At 36.7% G+C, this 15,257-nt stretch overlaps 1 protein-coding gene across 2 annotated transcripts in view; it reads right to left on the bottom strand.

The window, feature by feature from the left end:
- The window catches only part of PRKG1 (protein kinase cGMP-dependent 1), a 1,324,128-nt gene that overhangs the window by 1,233,237 nt on the left and 75,634 nt on the right, over nt 1-15,257 (bottom strand). Inside the window, exon 1 of one of the 2 annotated variants that reach the window (XM_031652619.1) lies at nt 1,297-2,064. The exons of the other annotated variant lie outside the window; for it this stretch is intronic. Coding sequence (XP_031508479.1) covers nt 1,297-1,607 — 311 coding nt within the window. The 5' untranslated portion in view covers nt 1,608-2,064. Of the gene's footprint in view, nt 1-1,296; nt 2,065-15,257 lie in introns of those variants that run through there. 2 annotated transcript variants of the gene reach the window in all.

Below are 15,257 nucleotides of genomic sequence, written 5' to 3'. Positions count from 1 at the left end.
TCCATGGGAATCAACATGTATAGGTATAACTCTAAGTTTTCAAAAGTAATAATTGGTACACACTGTGATTCCCCCCAAAAAATATCCAATAAATACAAGTAGAGATAATCGAGTATTTACTTTCTCCTTATATTAACTTGTTGTGTTTATGAAGTGGAGGGTTTCGATGGACCTTGTATTATTATGTAACACGTGCCATCCAGCCAATGTGATGTCGTTAGTAGTAGAGTAAGCAGTAACATCCTTGGTTTTATCAATTATGTTATTATCTATTAATTTAAAATGCCGTTCTTTTGGGCGCTCTCCCACATTCTCTGTTAACCTCATGTTCCTGTAGCTTTACTCTCTATACGAACTCTGAGTTGAGTGTTGTATAACAAGTTTCATTAAATTTTTTCCATCCAAGTTATGAAGCCCACTAACATCAGAATTGCACAGTTCTCTCAAAGGCTAGAACAATGCCACAGTGGTTGCATTAGAAGCCAAGAGTAAGGCAAACAATGGGTCCACGTTTTAAGTAAGATAAGTGTGCTTATCTGTATCTAACCCTGGAAACAAGCAACCACGTCTTGGGAGATGGAGATGCTCCATTAGTAACATTATGCACGTTCCTTAAGGAAAACAAGCAATCTTCTGCCTCATATGTTATGAAAAAATATTTCTTCAAAATCAACAGACTAGTCTTCCATTTATGGATTGTAAATGTCATCCAATTCAGGAAATCAAAAATTCTTCCTTTTTCTATGTGTATTTGCTTATGTTTCACACTTTGATGATGACAAGAACGTCAGGTTTGAAGGGTACCAGCGTGAAGCGCCAGCAGGTAGAGAAATCCGGGAGAGCCACAAAAGCATAGAAAGTATGGGTGATATCAGACGCATTTCATTTCAAGTCTGATGAGCCTGCATTTAGGATTTTCCAGCTGGGCTGGTTTGCCAGGGTTTTTGGGAGACAGGGGGGCTTTTTATTTCTTCTCTCACACTCACACACACGGTCGGACACACACCTGGGACGCATTCAAACTCTACGTACACTAGGTGGCTTATACGAATGTATATGTATATTTAAAAATAATACCTTGACATCTGACAAAGACACGAAGGCAACGTATGTGCAGTGAGTCTGGCTCTGAGAAACGTGCACAGCCCCGCAAGAAGTGCCCGTTAAAATGAAACATTTCTGAGGATGAGGACAGACATGGCAAGCGGGAGGGGCGGGGGCCGACAGACAATACAGAGACCCGCAGCTCCCCACCGCCAGGGCGCCACATGGACCCGGCGCGTCACCCCTGCTTACTGTGGGCTCTTGGGGTAGAAGGGCAGGGTCACATGGCTGAGATCCTGGATGTCGAAGGCGGTGGGCTCGGCGGAGATCGCCTGCCGCTTGGTGCGCGGCTCGCCCTGCAAGGTGCTCGCGCTCTGCTTCTGCGCCTGCTGGGTGGCTGGTCGGATCACCGAGCGGTACTTGTCCAGCTCGTTCTGCAGCTTCTGGATCAGTTCGTCCTTCTGATCCAACTCCAGCTCCAGCTCGTCGATGAGAGCATCCCGCTGCCTCAGCTCCTCGATCTTCTCCTGGAGCGCGTACTGTAAATCCCGCAAGGTGCCCATGCTCCTCCGGGCTGCCGGGGGCTCCTTCCTGCCGCTGCTCCGCGTAGTGGGGCTTCCTCCCCTCTCCGATCAACTTTCCCCAAAGTCGCCGCTGCCTCCCGAGTGCCAAAGCTTCCTACTTGAGACCAAAGCCAGCCCTGGCTTCTGAGCATGCCCAGTCCGCTGGCTTCAGCCACCCAGAGTTTCAGTGCAGATTCCACTTCTCTGGGCTGGCTGTGAGGCTCAGAGTGAGGAGAGCAAACCAGCAGGTCCAACCCGGGATTAAACCTGAGACGCGGTGGGCGCCGCGGCACGGGGTAGAAGAGCCGGGAGGCGCGGTGGCGGGGGAGCGGGAGGAGGGGACGTGAATGGGGGCTCCGAGGCAGCGACTGGGCTGTCAGGGTCCCTCGCGCCGGGCGCCCAAGGAAGCTTGCGGGGCTTGCGGGGAGCCTGATAAGCCTCCGAGGCGCGCCGGGGGTGTGCGGGCGGAGCGAGGAGGGAGCTCTACTTCGGGGGTGGGGAGGTGGGAGGGAGGGGACAGGGAGGACCCCGGGCAAACTCCGGAGGCCTCAGCTGACTCCAGAGCCGACCAGCCTGGAGAATGTTGGGCTACGATCCTAGCGACGTACGAGGCATAGGGGACTCTGTATCATCAAAGCTCTGAGTTCTGGAGGTATTTTGACGGCCGGCCTCACTAAGGAAAGCTCCCGAGCGGTGTGGCCGAGCTGTCGCTTCTCCCACACCACCTTTCCCACCAGGAGCGCCTCACACAGGTGGCTAATGCTTGCGAAGAAACTTGCCTTTCAGGAGCTGCGAGCGAGTCGGCGCCCGCGAGGAATTTCCCCTTTCAGCCTACTACCTTTGGGAAAGCGTTGTGGGGTAGGGGGTGGGGGTTCTGATTTTATTCCCCCGAGGCGTTGCTACTCTTTACCTGCTCCAGATAGTTACTCTCCTTTCTGCCCCTTCCAAACTCTGATCAGGGAACTCTTTTAGGGCAAAGGCCAAAAACGGATTTGGGCCCTAGCAGGCCATTCAGCTTCCCCATGAGCCCTCCGCCTTGAGCTGGTGCCTGGGAATAGTTCTCTGATGGGCCTTGCTTCTTCCATTGGCTGAATTTGGCGGGGAGAGGGTGGGGGTTAAAAATCATTCCCGAGCTCCAAAAAGTTCATCTTGAAACTGAACCATACTTTTTAAAATATTACTTTCCTCACAATCAAGCTGTTAGGAATGTGTATTTCCACTTGAATGGCCAGGAAGACATCCTGACACAAACTTTAAAGAAGGGGGAAAATCGTGAAGGAGCCAGGGAGACTACGCAGGCTGCAGTGAATTGTACACTATACTGCAGTCACCCCCACCTCTACCCACTCCCATCCCCATCCCTGCCCGCTCAATATTCCCCAAAATGATCACAATTAGGTAACTTCCTTTCTATCCAAGTATTACTCTCCCATCATGGGAACACATGTATAGAATCTTTAAATATCTGCCTAATACATACCTAAATTCCTAATATTTGCTTAAGACATTAACAACTCATCCGATTTTATAGCATCTTTATTGGCAGACTTTCTTGGGCACTCAATATTATAATCCTCAATGCTCTATGTGGTCATTCCTTAACACTAAAACAAAGTGGATAGAAAATAAAATTGAATTGCAATGCAATTCTAAAGTTAACAAAGAATAGTATCAAAATAACTTGCACACAGTTGCTTTTGAATACACAATTTTTTGTATTTAAGCTAGAGACAGAGGAAGGGAGGAAAAGAGGGAAGGAGGTCAAGGTATGTTAACAAGCTTGTTCATTTAAAGTGTGGTTGTTTGTAATTACAGGACTAAATGACAAAATATATGCAGTCCTAAATATTCTTTTATGTAGATGATTATCTAATAATTCTCTTAATGCCGATTACACAAGACACTTCATTTTTCTGCTTTCCAACACAGACTTTCAGAAGTGCATTTATTTCTAAATGTGATATATAAAATGGATCATTCTCAAAACATTTTCTTTTGCAATGAAGAAATGAGCAACTTACAAATATTGAAAATAATAATAGCTCTGAATTATTGTTGTTTTAATTAAAAGTAAACCAAGCAGAAGTACTGTGACTTTGTATAACTCACTGTATTCTAAAAAAACTTCCATGAAAATGTCCTTCTTCTGGGCAAAAGGCCAAATTCTTATTTAACCTGTGGGAATTCTTTATTTCCATGGGAAAATGTTTGATACAAAATGACTTTTTCCTATAGATCTATTATTGAGGTTCCTGAAGCCATGAGTTTATGTCTAAAAATATATCAGATACAATGTATACAGGACATAATTAGACAACTGCTAAGTTGGGTTCAGAATTCCAGGATTTTCTCTTCCTTTTTTTCCTTTTTTAGTTTTTCTTTTCTTTTCTTTTTTCTGTGACAGAGTTTTGCTCTTGTCACCCAGGCTGAAGTGCAGTGGCACAATCTCAGCTCACTGCAACCTCCACCTCCTGGATTCAAGTGATTCTCCTGCCTCAGCCTCCAGAGTAGCTGCGACTACAGGCACCTGCCACCATGCCGGCTAGTTTTTGTATTTTCAGTAGAGACGGGGTGTTACCATGTTGGCCAGGATGTTCTCGATCTCTTATCTCATGATCTGCCCGCGTTGGCCTCCCAAAATGCTGGGATTGCAGACATGAGCCACTGTGCCCAGCCATCTCTTTCATTTTTAAAGTGAAAACAAATATTTTAAGTAAGTTTTTCATTGACGTTTTAGAGTTTATTTAGGGTTTAAATGGGGTCACTTAATGTTTTTGAGCAGCACAAAATAGAGAAGCTTCTTCCTCATTTGTAGAAAGTCTGTCTACATGTACAAAGGAAAATAAAAACTAAAACACTTTCCCAAAAATAAAAAATAAGACTTCAACCAAAAATATGTAGGCATTTTGGAAAAAAGTGAGGTTTTTTTTTACACTAAAATATGTAAATATTTTTTCACTATTTTAGCTGGCATATCTACATGCAATTATAGGATGTATACACATTACATTTTCATTTTCAATGTACATCTCATGATATAAAATCTGTTCCAGGATGAATCTGATATTGACAGTCAGGAATCTGTTATAACAAACACAAAGAGAGTAAATAGCTGAAAAGACATGACTTTTACAATTGACTTTAAAAGGTGTTCAAGGAATAGAATCTAGTTATGTCAGGCTGTGTTATTTTTTAAAATTTATTTTCCCTTAAATGCTTTATAATTTCATATGCAAAATCCAGGATTCTAGCCTTTTCTCTTTCATTTTTAAAGTAAAAATAAATATTTTAGGTATGTTTTTCAATGATGTTTTTGGCCAGCTGTTTAGATCTTGAGCGATCAGGTTTCCATCTCAACCTTTTGAGTGTTTCCAATATTTTCTTAAACATCTTCTGCGTTGTACTTAGTAAATGCTGGAAATAAACCTTATGTGAAAAATCAAAGTCCTGCAATTACATCTTAACAGACAAATTATCTTTACTATGTATCATATAGTAAACTTAACTGGCTAAATTACAAGATCAAAGATCAGGCACAAGTCTACTTTCTGCTAATTAGGAAGTGTCTACCTCAAATTCCTTCAGGGATAGAGTAGAGGAGAATGGCTTGATCTGAGCCCTGCCCCACTGCCTATCTGAGATGAAGCTTTGACATTAGATGCTGACAGTTAGAACAATGGAATTTTGAAGGAACTGAATTCATACTCTAGAATTCCATAATCAACTCACAACCTGCTTTTCAGCAGTCTTCCTTTTTCATAACTTTAATAAAAGCAAAGTTCTACTGGTAGCCAGACCAAACTGAGGCCTGTTAAACTCTAATATGCTCTTCACTCTTGCACCCAACCCTCATAATTGAGAATAAAAACTGACATGTCTTCCTTAATGGACCCTCAGAATCATTTAATGAGATATTCCAATAAAGTATCTTTATTATAATACTGGCTATTCAAAAGTAAATCTGTAGAATTTATCATCCTTCACTAAAAACATTATTAGCCCAAAAGAACTGTGCTAATTTTATCCACTTGTCCATTCCACTGATACTGTATTTCCTGGAAGAATCTTAAGTTTTGAAATTTTCTTCTGCCATGTCATGTGTGTATCTTGAATGGGAAAAAATAAACAAACAAAAATATAGCTGAGCCTTTTAGGTGATAGAAGCTACCTCTTGCAGAAGATTGCTAAAAGTAACAAGTCCTCCTAAGAATCTAGATTTTAAAGCTACTATTACTGGCAGACATAATGGTTTGTTCTAAGTTGCTAATCATAATCAAGATCACAAAAAATAACTAACTGCCTTGACTTCTTATATGTATTGTTCATATAATCCTATAAGTTGAATATTATTAATATTCTATTAACATTAGAGAAAATGAAGGCACAGAATCATTCACTTAATCAATGGCAAAGTCTGGCTTCATATCCAGACTAGGTGATGTAGAGCTGAAGTCCCTACCCCTCATTACTTTCTGTAGAACTTATAAGTGTTGCTACTGTTCTATTCTGTATCCAGAGAGAGAAGAGTGTCCTTAACATCAACTTGCTTGACTCAGGGGTCAGGGAGGTGAAGAGGACAAATTTTAAAAATCCTGAAAGATCAGCAGCAAGGTTTTCAAAAAGTTCCTTTTCCCAAAACTGTCTTTATTTCAACAAGATTACATTCTGGTTCAGGGTACAGTAACTTGAACCCATTTGCCAGAGATTGTACTAATCCTAAAATTGCTTGAAATTGTCCTGTCTTTAAAACTAAAAGTTCTAAGTATCTTCCAGTCTCAGGCAAACCAAGAGAGTTGGTCACCCTATTTAATTCAAAATATCTGAGCCTCTCTAGTTTATAAATATTTTCAAATTTTGCTTTCCACATTACTGATAGAAAAGTAAAACCAAGGAAGATCTATAATGATAATACCTATTATTTTAGGCACATTACAAACCCACTTATACATTACTTTGTGTGAATATGTTTTAGGAAAGCAATCATCCTATTGCAATGAATAATAATGCACAACCGGAATTGTCTTTGGACTATAAAGGGGGATGAGTCAGACAATAGAATTTTAATTATACTTTGATAAATTAGACAATAATTCAAGGATCCCTTTTTGCTTTATTGTTTTAACAGAAACTGGAACTTACATTGATTCCCTACTAAGTACAGTGACTCAAGTACCAGCTATTTTATTAATTCCTGTAGAACTAGTTTTATAATTGTGTTTAGTGGATAGATTTGGCCATAAGGAATATATATTTACATGGATATAAGTACAAATCGAAATAGTTTGGCTGTTTTCAAGGTATAGTATTTCAAATGGTAAGTTCTGCATGGAAAAGAAAAAAAAAATAAACCATTAATGATGAAAAACTTACTGCAGAGACTTGGAAAGTAATAGAGCACTGTACCATAATTGCTAATGTACTTAGCATTTAATACCAAATTAGTGTCACGCTTAATATTAGGTGAAATGAATTTTTATAGTCCCCTTCTTAAGATGACGGGAAGTTATTATTGGGCCTCAGGCTAAACTAGTTCTCATGAAAACTCATGAACTGTCTAACAAAATGAACATTTATTTGTACTCTTTAGTCAGCTGCTCATTTCCAATAGCCAAAAGAAAAAAAATCAAGAAGAAAAATATTAGGCTTTTTGTATTTTGAAATAAGAGTAAAATTTTTAAATGCATAAAATAGAATCTAAAATGCTTTATTCACAAGACACCATTTTACTGCATCTGAAGCTTAATGTATATGTACATGAAGCTTAATGTATATGTACATGCAACATATCTACATGTATTATAAATAAGTTAGAGTTGCTCAGTTCCATTTCAGTGATTCTTCTGGTATATTAAATGTGCATCTTTTACTAAGGTAAATCATCAATATTTTCCACAAAATTTTCTAAAGTACTTTCAAAAGTAATTTTGATTCTGAAAACAGATTTGATATCATGGGGCTTATAGAATAGCTCTATAGTCTGTGACTTTTTTCTTTTTTGCTCTTATTTTTATTTTAACTAGTATTTAGCAGTTGATATAACTTGGCCATTTTCTTCTTACAGGTTTTGTAACCAAAATTTAAAGTAAAGAAAACCTAAATTTTGTTAGCAAACTCTTTAAAAATAGTAAGGTAAGAAAATACTAAAGATGTAAGAACGACAATAAAATAGAAATTTGGGTGAATTGAATTTTTTTTTATTAGTAGGTAAAATGACTGCATTGGGCAAGAGAATGATGTCAGGAAAAAAAAAAAAGGAAATTTGTTTATATTGTGAGAATGTCAGTAATTCAAGGGAGAGGGGGCTTTGCAGGCAAAAAGACTTAGTAGGGAAATACATGGAGATCTCCACTCTCATTAATTTAATAGGCATGGAAGTATCACCTAACTTCAAATTAAGGAATCTTCAAATTGTGACTTTTCTATAATCATCATGAGATGGAAATCCAGACATCCACTTTTCTAACGACAGGCAAATGAAGCAGTAGGCTAGTAAAGCAAATGGATATCATTCCAGGGCCAAGATATTGCCAAGTATTATTCTTGAAACAAGGATAGGAGCTCCAGGGTGGGGCCCAGGAGATGCATACATTCACCATGTATTTGTAACTAACTATAACATTATCATTCGCCTCGCCTAATGTAGGGTTTTAGAAAAGATTCAGTGATTCCTTTATGGTCTAGGCTGGATTTTTAAAAATTCATTTTTCAAAGCACAGGCATTTAATCTGGTAGATAAAGAATACTTTGAATATTAGTGGTCCAGATTTAAACTTAAAAGACAAATGTGCAAACACCTATATAATGAAGAAGTTACCCAAAACAGCAATATCTAAAGTATCATATAGTTTCAATGCACCATATAAATAAATGTACAATAGGAACTTTCACACTTTTTTGATATTAGTGCAAAACACAATTACACATCTAGAATCTAGTGTCTAGAGTTACTGTATTACATACAAATTTTTTTGCTCAAAGAGTTAATGTAGAGAGTCATTATGGAAAATTCATCTAATTTTTCCCTAAAATATAATACAGCCAAAATTCTAATCATCCAGCTTCTTTAGAAAAGCATCTATGTTGACTACAACTTTTAAGTGGAAAAAATGACAGGGAAATCTTCACAATGTTTATTTGTGGAATATTAAAAGCAATTGCTGCTGTTAGGAACATGGAGAACTTAGTGAAAATTGCTTACTTTCATTTTCCAGTTTCCACTGGTCAGACCCTCCATCGGAAAACTGCAAGTAATATTTTCTCAGCAGTCACAGAACTAAAACTTACCTAAGATAACAGTGTTTCCACGTTTGCTCTATTTTTCAGTTTACTTTATGTCACTCTCAAGGGTACACACAAATAACATACATATACATACATACAAACACACAAATACAGAGAATTAAACATATGCCATGGTTTAACATCTCATCCTATCCCACCTCCCACAGAAAAAAAAAAAAAAAAAAGCAAATGTGTCAGCTATGATGTGAATGTCTCCCCCAAAGTTCATATGCTGGAAACTTAATCCCCAGTGCAACAACATTGAGAGGTGGAATCTTTTAAGTGGTGATTCTTTCAAGAAAAAAAGTAGTTGTATAAAGACACATATTTTCTAGAAAATATTCAAAGTGACAGGAAGAAAACATGGTTATCATGGATCTTAAGCAGGCAAATATGTTGTTCTAAGAGAGGTGTCAAAGTAAAGCTCTGCTAGCAACCAGGTGACTCTAATGCAGAGCTTTCCTCAGAATGTTAACTAAAGAACACTAGTTCCTTAAAATGGTAATAAACGTAATGAAAAAGAGTTTTATGTTCAAAAATGTTTGGGAGACATTGAGAAAAAAATAAGAAAAGAGATTTCTTTCTGCATTATTATCAGTACTTTTAACTTTCCAGTATGTATTATGAATTTCCAAAAGAAATATACAGTAAATACAAAAAATATTACATACTGTATACACTATGTAAATAAATGGTAAATATATACAATTGTTTAACAACTAAACCTTCCTTCTTCTAATACTTTCAGTATTGAACCCGAGTATTCATAGCATTTAATACTTTAAAAGTCAGACAATTTAATAGAAAGTACAAGCATTTTCTCCATTTGTGAAATCCCCTATTGCTATCTACATACACAGCAATATCTGAGACAAGAACACACAGTTCTATTCCCACAAACAGTACTGTCAACTACTCGCGTCTCCCCTTTCAAACCACAATCTGCCCAGCCTGTGACCACAGCCAATGACATGACAGAAAACCATGAACATATAACAAATTTGGTGCCTACAGGAAATATTAGCCTTGCCATTTGACCCATAATCACATTTCCTCCCTTTAAAATTAGACTAGGTCACAAGATTATTGCTTAGGCTGGGAAAATGTTCAAGGAAGGACTACAATGGGATCAAAATAGGTAGAGCATTTGATGAGTAATGAATTACTTAAGTGTTACAGTGATCCTTTAGTTCTTTAAGTTCTCCAAGCATTAAGCAATTATGTTTTAACATTTCATAGCTTCCAGTGGGAATTCTCTTTTTGCCTGTGAAGCCCTGTTCCCAACCCCTTTCACTACCTTCAAATCCTAGCCCCATCACTGCCCCATCACCGCCTCTCATCTCTTGAGTTGTTTATTCAATAAATCTATTCTTCAGTTCTTCCCTAAAATAAAACTACCTCTAATAATCCTTCAGAATCATCCCCATAATATTTTCCCTTCTAAAAGCACTTTATCAGAATGCATAATTATATATTACGCATTATAACCCTAACCCAAACGCTAACCCTAATATTTGCATACATATTTGTTAAATAGATACTTCTCCCATTAGACTGTAAACTATGAAAGCAAAGAATTATGTCTATTTTGTTCACCAATACCTAGAACAGGAAGGTGCTCACTATACTTGCTAATTGTGTTGAATAAATAAAGGTAGGAGTAAATGCAGTCAACAACTATTTATTTAATATGCAAAACACACCTCTCTGTGGAAAGGAATCAAAAGGGACAAATTTTCTGTTTATTGATGGTGTTGTGTGATATTTAATAAATCAAACATATCAGAGGCTTAGCTTAAACCTGTCTGTATGTAATAAATCAAATATATCAGAGGCTTAACTTTAAAATGGGTTTTCTTCTACAGAAAAAAATAATAATAATCCCTATTTGAACAACATATTTGCCTGTTTAAGGACCATGATAACGATGTTTTCTTCCTGTCACTCTGATTTTTTTTCTAGAAAATAATGTGTCTTGATATCCAACCACTTTTTTCAACTCTCTTAATGCACTTTTAAATCACCATAATCTCACCTTCTTTCTTACTCTTAGACTTATAATATGTTGTCTTCAAGGTACAGCGCTCTTTTATGTAACACTGGCAATGTCTACAGAATCAACAGTTTTGCAATTTCTTTTTTGTTTCTTCCACAGTTCCAGCTACCCCTTCAAAAGCCGACTGCTTTATTTGGAGTTGGCCTTCTTTACTAGTGCTTCTTAATACATACATCTTGTAGAAAACTATTCATATCATTTGATATTATTTCAAAAGCAGATGCTTTCAATTAAGATACTTAGTATCTTCCGTGATTATTAACAGATGCTTGTGTCCTACCTGATCATTTATAACTTGAAAGTTAAGATTCAAAGTCCAAGAAGCAAATTTACATCCATCTGCAAAATTCCTTCACTAACTTAATTCTTAACATACATATACTTATTTCCAATATCCTCTCCCTTGTTCTTGCTTTGCTTTTTCCACAGAATGTCAGAGTAGGCCCTAGATATAAAATCATAAGCTTAACATCACAATCAATTGAACATAAAAGTGCTAACTTTTGGGAATTAGCAATAATTATAAAGTCACAATGCTATGTTAAACAGCTGTTCAATTCAATCAAAAGACAGGAATATATGGTTTGTTAATGCAAAAAAGAATATTTCTCAGGTAGATGTTTTCTGTAATTTTAAAAAGTCAGAAAGAAGACTTCATAAGCTCTTCAAATTTATTAGACTTGAATATAGGTCTTGAAAAAAGTAATTGTTGTCAACCTTAAAAAACCTAAAGACAAGCCATCCCTATGAGAAAATAAAATAAATCCTTATCTATTAAAGAGTCAAATTTGAAGATAAAAAGTCAAAGCCTTGCATATATATATATATCCCAAAAATCTTTATAAATTAAGCTTTTAACTGCAATGTTATAATGTTGCTTCAGTGTCTAAATAGAAATTTAAGTTTCTGATTCACAACTGTGTGAAACTTCTAGATCTTCAATAAAACGTTAGCATTAATAACCATGTGAATGTAAGAACCCTTCTGGCATTGCATCATTTATCTTTAGTGGTTTTAATTATATTTTTCCTCCCACAAACTGGGAGTCTCATGATGCAGTCATCAATATACCTAATCCTTTTGGGAGCACCATTTCCCAAGACGAAAAACATATGTAATTAATATTAATAAAGCTCCGCAAAAGAAAAATGTCATGTTGATATGTATACGCCTTTCTATATGTAGAAAATATATTCTTTATTTTATTCAGTTAAAAATAGTATTTTTCGGAAAATAGTTTCTGATTGAGATTTAAATGTTTCATTTTTTAAAAGTACAAGGTAAAGCAAAGCATCACATGATGGTGAAATTTGTACTCCTTCTTTATATGATTCATTTTATTTTAAATATACTTCCATAAATAGCGTACAGCTTCAACAAACAGTACATTCTCCAAATTTATCTCTCAGCCATTAATACTAATTTCTAATGACTAAAATACAGAACTAAAGGTACAATTGCACCCTCTACTGTCCAAATATTGAGCATCGTGCTGTGTATGTTTGTGTAACACATTCATTATAAAAGTAACAAGTAAATAACATTGGTTTCCTTTTGACATTAATTAGCATATCCTCAACAAATTAAGCTCTAATTATAAAATTTCCATAGAGATGTAAATGGAAGTTTGCCACTTTTATAATTACTTGTACTAATCTAATTTAGAAAATGACTCTTATTAAGGTACAGTCATGCATCATGCAATAAATTTTCTGTCAATGACAGACCACATATACAACAGTGGTCTTGTAAGATTATAATGAAGCTGCTATACATAGCTGTACCTTTTTTTATGTTTTATACCATATTTTTACTGTACCTTTTCTATGTTTAGATATGTGTAGATATACAAATACTTACCATCATGTTACAATTGCTTACAGTATTCGGGAGCTATAGGCTATGTCATATAGCCTAGGTGTGTAATAGGCTATATACCATCTAGGTTTGTGTAAGTACACTTTTTGATGTTTGCACAATCATAAAATTGTCTAAAGGCACATTTCTTAGAATGTATCCCTGTTGTTAAATGATGCAACTGTACTTGAGTGAAGTAGTCATTAACTTACTGATAATGCATGGCAATATTAATGACCTTTTCAACAATATTCATAACAAGGAAAAATATGAAATCATTCAAGCAAACAATTGGCATATTTTTCTAATAGTGTATAAAGTTTACGAAATTTTGTTTCAAGTTAAAAATCAGGAAAGCACTAATGTTTCTCTAAAACTGTGCCTCAAAGTTTTTAAGAAAAATTGTGAGTTGATTGTCCAAAATGTGACATACCACTATGAGCTAAAATTAATAGGTTATTTGTATTTTTTAAACCTATCTTTAATGTTTCAATAGAGACTGTTGGTCCAGGCGCAGTGGCTCACGCCTGTAATCCCAGCACTTTGGGAGGCTGAGGCAGGTGGATTGCCTGAGATCGGGAGTTCGAGACCAACCTGACCAACATGTAGAAACCCTGTCTCTACTAAAAATACAAAATTAGCCAGGTGTGGTGGTGCATGCCTATAATTCCAGCTACCCAGGAGGCTGAGGCAGGAGAAACTCTTGAATCCAGGAGGGGGAGGTTGTGGTGAGCCAAGATCACACCATTGCACTCCAGCCTGGGCAACAAGAGCAAAACTCCATCGTAAAAAAAAAAAAAAAAAAAAAAACAGGTACTGTTTTGAATTCAAAATAAATTATTATTCAAAAGATTATCTTATCAATTTTTTCTTCTGGTGATGAAGATTCATTTACTGATAATCAACCCTCCCACCTATAATAATTAGAGAGGTTGAACCAAAAATATGAAAATAAGGCATTGGAAAACTCCCAAGCAGCAAGGAATTGAGGGGCCAATATCCCAGAGAAAAGTGAAGTCCAGAGATGTCAGCCTAATGTTCAGTGTTTTTCTGAGGTATTCACCAATTACAAAATACTTCTAAGAAAATAAATAACTAAGCATAAATTAAAAGCTGAGAGGCTAAGAAGTTTATCAAAGCTTCTAAAGTCTAAAATGGCTGGAGGGACAAAAATTGGAATCAGGCCCAACAAGTTGAAATCCAGGGAGGCTAAACTTTAACTGCTAATAACCATGTACCCAATAAGACCGAATCCTGTTTTATATCTGTGCAATCTATAATTGGATTAGGTGATCTGACCCTAGTCTTCCTGCCCGTCAGGAGCAAAAGTAAATCCTCCATGAAGCAAGATCACGTAATCCAGAGTATCACACTCTTTCTACAATTTTTCATGCCTAATGTTGGGTTTAAAAAAAAAAAAATTAGGCAACACCCCATAACCTAAAACTGAGAAAAAAGTAGAAGCCATGCAACAGAAGGAGACACATGGGAGATTGTGATATTGGAATTATCAGAAATGAACTTTAAAGTAATTGTGACAAATATGTTTCAGAAAAGTGATTAAAATGTTAGTAATTTTAGCAGAAAACCAGAAATTACAAAGAACTTTTTGAAGCTGAAATTTTAGAATTAAAAAAAGCAGTAACTGAAATTTAATAACTCTATAGTCAATTTTAATAACAGAAGACACAGTAAACTGGAAGATAAGTCCAAATAAAATAGCTACATTAAATAAAGAAAAGGAATTTTAAAACATAGGAAACAGGACATGAGATGTGGAGTCTTGGGAGAAGTTCTAACCTCTATGTAACTGGAGTCTCAAAAGGACAGAAAAGAGAGAATATAGCAAAAGCAGTATTTGAAGAAATAATCACTATGAATTTTCCAAAACTGATAAAAAAAAAAAAAATCAGGCCACAGATTTCAAGAGGCACTGTAAATGACTAGCACAATAAATATAAAAGACACCGATATGGTTTGGGTGGGTCCCCACTCAAATCTCATTTTGAATTGTAGCTCCCATAATTCCCAAGTGCTGTGGGAGGGACCCAGTAGGAGGTAATTGACTCATGGGGGTGGGTTTTTCCCGTGCTATTCTCATGATACTGAATAAGTCTCACAAGATCTGATGGTTTTATGAAGGGGAGTTCCCCTGCACATGCTCTCTTGCCTGCTGCCATGTAAGACATGCTCTTCCTTCATCTTCCACCATGACTGTGAGGCCTCCCCACCCATGTGGAACTGTCAGTCCATTGAACCTCTTTCCTTCATAAATTACCCGGTCTCAGGTATGTCTTTATCAGCAGCATGAGAACAGACTAATACAGACACACACACACACACACACACACAGACACACACACACACACACAGACACATACACACAGACACATAGGTATAATACAGTAAAATTGTTACATGAAAAACAGAAAGCTCCTAAGAGCAGACAGACAAAA

Source organism: Papio anubis, chromosome 11, assembly GCF_008728515.1.
Source record: "Papio anubis isolate 15944 chromosome 11, Panubis1.0, whole genome shotgun sequence".
Classification (NCBI taxonomy): domain Eukaryota; kingdom Metazoa; phylum Chordata; class Mammalia; order Primates; family Cercopithecidae; genus Papio; species Papio anubis.
Note: the sequence above shows the minus strand (reverse complement) of the source record. Positions and strands in the feature narration are given on the sequence as shown.